The sequence below is a fragment of the Scomber japonicus genome, chromosome 10, assembly GCF_027409825.1.
Source record: "Scomber japonicus isolate fScoJap1 chromosome 10, fScoJap1.pri, whole genome shotgun sequence".
Taxonomy (NCBI): domain Eukaryota; kingdom Metazoa; phylum Chordata; class Actinopteri; order Scombriformes; family Scombridae; genus Scomber; species Scomber japonicus.
In genome coordinates, this window is record NC_070587.1 from 22,101,398 (window position 1) to 22,111,414 (window position 10,017).

General features: G+C 45.9%; 1 protein-coding gene across 1 annotated transcript in view; it reads left to right on the plus strand.

Annotated features, from left to right (window-relative positions):
• The window catches only part of zfpm2a (zinc finger protein, FOG family member 2a), an 86,932-nt gene extending 76,991 nt beyond the window's left edge, over positions 1 to 9,941 (plus strand). The window contains exons 6-8 of the mRNA XM_053327633.1: positions 5,895 to 6,101; positions 6,757 to 6,984; positions 7,327 to 9,941. Coding sequence (XP_053183608.1) covers positions 5,895 to 6,101; positions 6,757 to 6,984; positions 7,327 to 9,887 — 2,996 coding nt within the window. The 3' untranslated portion in view covers positions 9,888 to 9,941. The remainder of the gene's footprint in view (positions 1 to 5,894; positions 6,102 to 6,756; positions 6,985 to 7,326) is intronic.
• The last annotated feature ends 76 nt before the right edge of the window (positions 9,942 to 10,017 follow it).

Genomic DNA, 10,017 nt, shown 5'->3' on the forward strand with positions numbered 1-10,017 from the left:
ATGTATACTGTAGAGAGAGCCGCGTGTGTGTGAGGCTCCCCTGGGAGGACTTTTTAATTTGTGGATTCTGACCCGCGTGCCATTCGCTCAAGGCCATGCATGAGCTCTCGGTGCTGGCTATATCTGCAAAAACACTTGATGCTAAAATTAGTCTGGACACTGTAGTGGAGGGAAAGGAGTGAAATCTGGGGGTGTTTTAGGGGAGGGTGGGGGGGGGGGTGTCAGGCAAGATGTGGCAAGTCAGGGCTCTGTAAACACATATTTACTGAACAGTATTTATTCTGCTGGAAAATAGGATTGTTTTGCTTGCTGAAGAATTGAAATGTTAGAAATAAAATATTAAAATTGCTCAAATAAAATAAAAAGTGAGTAAAAAATAAAGCATGTATCAGGCATGCTTGAGTGCTGTCATTACAGAGATGCGGCAACAACAGACAAAAGATTTTTAAATCGTAGAAAAATCATACATTTCACTCATATATTCAAGCCAACGCAACATAATTACCAGGTAAAGATCAAGTCAAAATAAGGAGAGAGGAACGCTGTGGGACCCAAATACATTTCTCATGAGAGTAAGATCTTTAGCACCTACCTGCAAGGATGTATAGGCAGACTGGCTGCAAATGCTGCTATGCCATGTCTGAGGCGTCTCTGCATCATCACAGCAAAAAACATCCACCGGCTGCAGCTTGAGCATGAGAAGAGTGCCTCCTAGTGGCTGGTTAAAAAAAAAAAAAACCTGAGGAGGAAGAGCGGGAAAGAAAGAGAGAGAGAGAGAGAGGGAGAGGGAGAGAGTCAATCTGTGTCAGTGCCTTAGAGAAATAATAGTAGAGTCAGCTAATTCTAGTTTAGTGTACCGTCAATAATAGTAAGCTTGTTTGACCCTGTGAATGATGTTCCCGCTCAGGTCTAACTCAGCGTTTTCCTTTCTGCTTGCTTGCTCTGGCTCCGATTGTGACGACGACGTGACAGCCATGAGTCATCCTAATGTGTTCAACTCTGATGATCCAGAAACAGTCCAAATATTTACCAGTATTCATGAGGAGGATTTGTTTAGTGTTTGTCGGAGCAACCGTCTGCTGTCAGGTGCAGATACAGATATTATTCATCCACCATTTGTTGATTAATATTTTCACAAGATACGCAGCGTCAAAATAAAAAAGGTGGGGAAGTTCACTAGGAAGTTGTTTGCTGTAGGCCCTCCTCCTTCCTCCATCCTCCATCCTTCCTTATGATAAAGCTTTGTTAAAAAGCAAGAAGTGGCAGTTAACAGCATGCAGCTACTTGATATTCGAAGGTGCGAGGAGCTTGTTCCCATTTGACCAGGAGGAGTTGGAGCTGATTTGAAGACAAGAAGAGTAGAGGTCTTTAATTACAACCCTCTCTGTGGCTTCAGGCACCACTGGCCTCACTTCACAATTAAGACCAGCAGTTAGCAGCAGAGCCAATAGACAGAGACGGTAACTTTAAGGGCCCTGAATAGTCGACCCAGAGAAAAAAGAAGTTTCCACACCATCATCATGGCACTTATAAAGAGAAACGTGTATTTTTTTTAACTTTTGCTCCTTAATATATGTTTAACACTTCCTGCAACATACTTCAAGCAAACTTTTACAATGCATGACCCCACGATGCAGTCAGATAATGCCACTGGGCTACTGTTAGTTTTCCCACAAGCCTCATTCAACCCCTCCCATCATATGTGGCTGCGGTGCAGTGGGACTGTACTCCAGCGCTGTAATGGCCTCTGCAATGGTAATGTGTTTGGACAGATGGGAGAGGCAAGTGCTGATGTGCTTAACTACGCATTTTACAGCTAAACTATTAAAGAGTTGTGCTGTTTACACACCAACATTTGAATACCTGTCTTCAGGCCAGTTTAATTATCCGGGCCCTTCTGTTATTTCTGCTGCTTTGTTGTCTCTCAGCTTTGCACGAGGCATGAGAGATTTGTTTGCGGCTTCATTAAGATATGGTGGCGGTAGCGGTTTGCAGGGAGCACAGAAAAAAAAAAAGAAAAGAAAAAAATTCATTCCTGCTCAAGTATCTCATACTCTATTCTCCCTGCCTCCGCCCCATACATATACAGATACTGTACACATCCATTTTCTTATAAAGTCATTTAAAATGAGAAAATTAAAAAATGCCCTGTGATGCCTGCACTTTGAAATCTCTTGGGGCTTTAGGCAAAGGGGAGGGGACACACGCCCCAAGTCCCTGCGATTCATCCTGAGACGTTTGATTAGTTTATAAGTACTTATAGGGGGGGAAAGGGTTTGCATTATAATTTTGTTTCATGAATTCCTTCATATGTTCATCTTCAACTGCATGTTCAAATAAAGCATTAATCAAAGGCGAAGAGAGGGAAGAGGGCATTTAGCCAACGGGAGCCATAGTCTCAGGGCTTCAGTGAGCTGGTGGATATGGTATTGAGAGACTGTAGGAAGCAGTGGTTTTTAATTATCTGGACTACGTACAGGATGCCGTTTTTGATTGTTTTAATGAGGCAGCTGGCCTATTGTCTCCCCTTAATTCCTCCATTGTTTTTAGAATATGTCATAGTTCTTTATTCTTTTATCAGGTGCTCTGCAGGAGGATTTAGACAATAGCCTTCATTCCAACTGCATTGGCCACTGCACAAAGGCAGCTCACTGCAGACAGTTAGCAGGCAAACAAGTGCAAATCACCAAGCTGCACTTTTTCCAGCCTTTTCCCCAGTTTCACGACTCACGGTTTGGGTCTTTCGTTGTTTAACTCTTGACCCCCCCAATCCCCTCCTTCTCCTCCTTCTTCTGACTCCTTCATTTATACGGATCGTGCCATTGTCATAGGTGGTTCACCCGTGTTTCTGTGATTTAAATCACCTGTCACAAAAAGGCTGTCAGGGGAGCACAGCCATGACAAATCTTTTCGAGAGAGCTCCTTCATGGAATATTGTTTTAGTCTGACACCTCTGTGTTTCGTATGCCTGGTGTTTATTGCATCATGTTCCTGCAGCAGTATAGTCTGTATGCAGGTGTCAGTGTATGCACATACTATAGGTATGCATGTTGCATTTAATTGCATAAGTAACCACTCAAATATCTCTTATACAGTTTTACACTCCTGAATGACTTGGTGAAACATTCAAACATTATAAAGCTAAATATGAGCAGGATGCTTTTCAGAAAAGTCAAAAACTAAATATATAACACACAAAATTGCCATTAAAACTGTCACAAATGTGAGAGAAGCAGCTCTGATTCCTAATTCTGATGACAATATTAAGTGTAGTTTAAACCATAATCCTGCAGCCTGAGCACATGTATCTCACTACCTTGTCTTGGATGAGTGAGTGTAACAAGCAGAGTGCTGCCTCAGTGTTTTGTGCAGCTCTGTAAAACTGGGACATGCAGTCCCTAAAACTCACTTCCAGCATTCTCACACACAACAGATGGATCTGTAGCATTCTTGGCTAAAGGGATGCAATCGGAGCGAATATTCCGCTGTCAGAATGCAGTAAAACATTTTCATCAGACTCCACATAATCTGCTTCATTTCAGCTGAGGAGAGCATACAGTATCTTTGATTTAGATTGATCCAAAAAACACTGATTTGTATCTGGGCGTCGGGGGGCCTAGTTTAGAATTCTCTTTGTAAGCTGAGTGCGTCTGAACTAAGAGATCCACACAGAGGAGAGAAACTTTTGTGGCCATGACTGCGGTATATTCCCCGCCATTGTCAGTGGCAGTTTGTATCTACCTTGATGGTAACTTGGGCAGACAGTGGAGAGGAGTTTTGTTATTTTAATTAGGAGATAAAAATTCAAAGGGCCTCTCCAGGCAGTGTGTGGTATGACAGAATCAAAACGATGAAGTGGAGCGGCCTGAAGTGTGTGTCTCGTCACAGCAGATTGGCCGACAGATAGGCACTGCTCTTTAAAGTGGCGCTGACATGCACACAGTGGTGAAGACGCACGCATACACACACACACACACACACACACACACACACACACACACACAGGGAGAAAGCTTGCACACAAATGGGACTTTGAAAGATAGCATATTTTAATACCATTTCACTCCTTTGACACGTTTGTGCTGGTCTAATTTTCAGTGCTTCACCAGCAGATAGGAAGGGCTAGAAAGGTTTTAATCAAAACAGTGATGTGAAATCTGAAATATTCAATTTTAAATTGAAATAATGGGGCAATTCATTCTAGCAACTTAACAATGAATTATACATAATGCATGCTGTAGTAGTGTACATTCATGGTGGCTCTGTTTCCATCCCCTGGTTTTCCACTTCCTAATAAATCCACAGAAAAGTGGATTGTTTTCATACAGAGCCTTACTTGAGCACCTTCACCATGTCTACAGGGCGGTTTTAAACCTGGTGATTCATAGGTTTTGTGTAAACATGAGTAATCAGTGTTCCACATGTGTGGGGGCTTTCTAGCAAGCATCCCCCTGCCTTTGCACCTCTCCTCAGGACTCTCTTTATTCCACATCAGCCAGGGCTCAAATCACATGTCCCCTCTCAGCCTGACACTCCGTTGGTATGTTTGCACATCTTTGAAAGCTAACAGCGTGCTTTAATTAATTGTCCAGCTTTCCTCAGAAACAATGTCCTAATTCTGCCATTTAGCGGGAGCGTATCATAGTTTGTTGTTATCTCCCCAGCCAGATTTCTGTAAATAGTCATATTAAAAACTTTAATCTCTTCAATGGAAAATGAAGTGCAGCTGAAAAGCCTGTCATGTGCTGAGATAAATATTATCTAAGCTAAAACCTTCACTCTCTCTCTCTCTACCCCCCCCCCCCACCACCACCACCACCCTTTCCTCCCTCCTGCCCCCTCCCCCTTCCTCTGACTTAATGAATATGTTCAGAAGATTTCAGAGGAATGCTTAATCCCAAAACACAACAATCTAATAATATGGAGGACCTGTCTCAGTGTTCTAGCTGACAGCACTGTAGGCTACAGTTTACCCGAGCAGAGGTTTGCTCTGCTTCTGGATTTGAGCGCCAGTAGTCTAAAATGACATTTGAGTGACAGTAAAAAAGAACAGAATTATCTTTTCCCCAAATAACAACAAAACAAATTCTCCAAGTTACCGTTAGTTGCATAGTTTGGGTTTTATTTGACCTGGTTTGACTTTGGTTACATATTGATTGATACATCCCTGTGATTTCTGCCATGACGCCAAAACTATTTCATTAGTAGTGTTCAGAGCATTGAAAAATGACATTAGTGTTTTTCCATTACTCTGGATCATCAACAGACTTCACTGTGAAAAGTATTCTTTACGACTCCAGAAAAAATAGTCCCCCATGAAAACTGTTGACAGCAGGCTCTGTTGATGATCCAGAGTAATGGCATTGATATTGGAAAGAGATGCTGCTGCTGAATGTCACTTTCAATGCTGTGAGTACTATACCATTGAAATTCCATTCAGCTTCACTGTGCTGAAATCTAGAAATGTTAGGTGAGAAAAAAATCTTTGTCATTTGGATGAACTGAGCCTCTAAACTAAATAAATTCTCAACATCATTAGGCATATTCAGTAATGAATGTGATAACATTAATAAAACAGTTATTTTTCTTGCAGGTTTTAATTTCAAAACACTATTAGGCTTATTTCTAATTCCAAGGAAAATGTGTAGACTGAAGTTACACATTTGCACAATCCACTTTTTCACTTGTTCTACCCAACATCCTGTTTCAACTGCATACTGTTGTGCAACACGCTACTGACAAGTCTCTGAGATGTTGCACACCATCCAACATTTCTGCTTTTACATAATGCCATGACATTTAAGGGTTAGAATTAATCATGTGTACACACTGCAAAGCTTTCTCTTCTCTCACAGCAAGCATTTAAACGTCTGCTCTATCTCTGCTTTGTCCAGGTGGTCAACTGTGGTGCACCACCACCAAGAACATGATGGAGGGCGAGGAGCTGGTGGCGTTTGCGGTGGACTTTGACTCGCGTCTGCAGGCGGTGAACCACATGTCTCTGAGCGAGGGCATGTACCCAGCCAGGCTGCTGGACAGCATCCAGCTCCTGCCGCAGCAGGCCGCAATGGCTTCCATCCTGCCCACTGCCATCGTCAACAGTGAGTATCCACGAGCCGCCACGAGCACACGTACACAGAGCTGGACCGAGATGTGCTTTTGTTTAGACACGCACAATCACACACACTCGCTCTTGTTCTTCTTCTCTCTCCCTCTCAAACACACACACACACACCAGTCCAGAGCCTGCACTCAGTCACCTGCTTAACAAGGAGCGTCGTCTCCGCCGGGCGTAGATTAACCCAGATGAGTCTCTGCACTGGAGATAAGAGCCATCGACCTTCAAGTTTTGGGTTCACATAAACACACTGAGGCTCAAACTAACGTGTTAATTGCAAAATACACGCCTCATGCAAATAGTGTGTTTGTTTACTTAGCGAGGGCTATCTGGGTTCAGCTCAACAGGGAGGCTTCTGTAAGCAGATGGTCCAGTGTTCTTGTTTGCCCTTGAGAAAGGGCACCAACCCAGTGGTAGCAACACAGCGATATGCAGCAGCTGAGGATTTGGTGGAAAAGCCTTTTAACACAGGCTTTGAGAGTCAGAACTGTAGAAGTATAGAAGAGGAGTATGTGTGTGTGTACGCATGTGTGTCCATGTGTGCAAGCTCTTTATCTTTATACTTTTACATAAATAAGAAAGTAGTGTATACACCCCTGATATCATATCCCCCTTTGTACCTTTCTGTGTCCCTCCAGAGGACATCTTCCCCTGCAAGGCATGTGGAATCTGGTTTCGGAGCGAGAGGAACCTGCAGGCCCATCTGATGTACTATTGCAGCGGGCGGCAAAGAGAGCCGGAGACAGTCGTGGAGGAGAACGACACCGGACCCCATCAGACCTCCAGTATCTGCCCCTTCCCACAGTGCAACAAGAGTTTCTCTGGAGCGCGGGCCCTGGAAATGCACTTGAGCACATCACACAGTGGTGAGTGATATCATGTATGAAGGACATAGGATTTTTTTAACAGCAGAGATGGATACTTTCAATCACTTTTAAAAGAAAGAGGATCCTGAAAAGTGTTGTTTTGGGGAAAAATGACACAGAGTGTGGAAAAATGACTGTCATTTCTTTTGAGAAATATACATATCCTTCTGTCAGCTGGCATAGTTGACAGTTTATCCTTGAGCAAAAAAAAAAAAAAAAACATCTAGTGGACGGGAATAAGCTTGGCATAATGCATGAGCGTTTGATGGTTTCTACAGTTAACTCTAAAGGAGAAGTGGGAGGCGAGATTCTGAGCTTTTTTCCCTTTTATCTCCTTCACAGGTGTCAAAATGGAAGAGAGCCTCCCTCCTGGCACCAGCTTGAAATGCACAATCTGTAACTACACGGCAGATTCTCTTATTACATTCCAGCATCACATCATGTCTCACCTGTCACAGGCGGCCTTCAGATGCAATCACTGCCATATCAGCTTCCAGAGCCACAGGGAACTCTTACAGCATCAGGACTTACATGGGCACGGCAGCAAACTTCACAGGGAAGGCGACGGCACCGAGCATTCCCCCAGGGGGCCTGAGGAAAGCCTCCAGCAGCAGCAGCAGCAGGCCCGTGCTGAACTGGCCAACAGGAAGGATGCTCTGCTGGGAAGTCCCAAAGGGGCCCTCACCAAGGAGACCAGCACAGACGGAGAGGCTGACAAGGCTGAGAAGAAGCCCATGCTGTCTGTTCAGAAGGGAGAGGCCCACCCAGGCAGCAAAGCCAGTTTTTCTTACACTAGGATCAAGTCTGAGCCCTCCAGCCCCAGGCTGGCCTCGTCCCCTGTGCAGCATAACATGCCTACATTTCCCATGGGCCCCTTCTTGTCTCAGTTTGCTTTCTCCCAAGACATTTCAGTGGTCCCGCAGGCTTCTGAGATTCTGGCTAAAATGTCAGAGCTAGTTCACCGGAGGCTGCGCCACGGAGGGAACAGCTACCCCCCTGTCATCTACAGTCCTCTCATGCCCAAAGGGGCCACCTGTTTTGAATGCAATATCACCTTCAGCAACCTGGACAACTATTTGGTCCACAAAAAGCACTACTGTAATAGCCGCTGGCAACATATGGCAAAGTCCCCTGACTTCTCTGCCCTCTCAGATAAGGTCCCTGAGGCAGTGAGCCCCAACAGCGGCCACACTTCTGTTAGCATGTTGACTGGCTGCCACCCTACAGAGGCCGACAGCCACCTCATGCAATCTGCCTGTCTGAACTCCAATGTGCTGGACATGATCAATGCTGGGGCCAAAGGGCCTGATAAGGATCTAGCAGGACAGGTGAAGAAGGTCTCTACCCCAACTGGGGCTGAGGAGAGGCTCAATGGCAAGCAAATGGAGGGAAAAAGTCCCAGTACTGGTTTGGTGGAAAGTGACAATGACCCAAACAAGACAACCTGCGAGGCCTGCAATATCACCTTCAGCCGTCATGAGACCTACATGGTCCACAAGCAGTACTACTGTGCCACCCGTCACGACCCACCCATGAAACGTATGTCCGCTAACAAGGTGCCCTCCATGCAGAGGACCATGAGAACCCGCAAGCGCAGGAAGATGTATGAGATGTGTCTCCCTGACCAGGACCACCAGAGGCCCCCTATGAGCCAGCCAGGTTTCCTTGGGGTTCCCTCTATGAACCCTTGTACATCCCAGGAAGCAGTAGAGAGCCTAGCAGACCGCTTCCACCCCCGCTGTGACATCTTTCCAGGTATGGTACCCAAACACCTGGAGGCCTCTCTGACTGTCACTAAACCTATTCTGGCTCCCAAATGCAATACTGTGGAGCAGCAGGAGCTAGACGCTCCTATTGATCTCAGCAAAAAGTGTTCGCCAGTCTCTGACAAGACATGTAGCTCTCCGAAAAGACTGTTGGACTATCACGAATGTGCTGTGTGCAAGATAAGTTTTAACAAAGTGGAGAACTACCTGGCACACAAACAGAACTTTTGCCCTGCAACAGCCGCCGCCGCCGCTGCTGCTGCCGCTCAGCAGCAACAACAGCCACAACAGCAGCAACAACACAATGAGACTGGCAGCCTGGAGCCGACCATGTTCCCAGATGTGAAGAGCGAAGGCAATAACAACCCTGATGACGTCTACGATAAGAGCCCAGGCAAATGTGAGAAGAATGGCAATGGGAAGGTGATGGTGCAGAATGGAGGCATGTTCCCCCCTCACCTGGGGCCTGTGCCGGGACTCAAGTCTTTTGCTGAGCCCCAGCTCATCCCATCAAAAGATGAGAACAAGAATATGTTTCTGCCCCATTGCCTTTATCCCGGAGCAATAAAGAAGGTGAAAGGTCCTGAGCAAATATCGCCGTATTTTGGGATAAAGCCAACCGATTATGTGACTGGGGGCCCAGTGATGCAGGGAGAGGCTAGCGAACAGGAGCAAAGTGTTAATGGGGGAGGAGGAGGCGCAGGAGGAGGAGAGACAGGAAGCACCAGAGAGCAGGCCCAGCAGCCGGCTGCTAACGGCTGCCCCCACCCTGGAAAAGAGCCCCTTCCCCTACTGCCCAAAAATCGGGGCATGGTCATCGTCAACGGGGGGCATAAGCCCGAGGAGCATTCAGGCACAGCTCCACCACAGCAAGAGAACCAGCCCCAGCAAGACGGCCAAGCCCCCAATCCCTCACCTACGTGGGCCACTGAGAACCAGGCCGATTCCAACGAGAACATGTCACCTTCCTCCAAGTCCCCAAACGATGAGGCAGCACCCACAGCCAATAAAGGCGTGAACGGCTCTGGAAGTGGCAAGTACTGCCGCCTCTGTGATATCCAGTTCAACAACCTGTCAAACTTTATTACCCATAAGAAGTTTTACTGTTCATCACATGCTGCAGAGCATGTAAAATAAGTTGAGAAGACATGTTCTTCTTCTACCGCCCCCACACCTTCCCCCCAAACTTTTACCCCCTTTTTTCTCCTTTGTTTTGGTACACTGTTGTGTCTGGAATAGTGCATCACGCAGTGCTAAACGCTGCTTG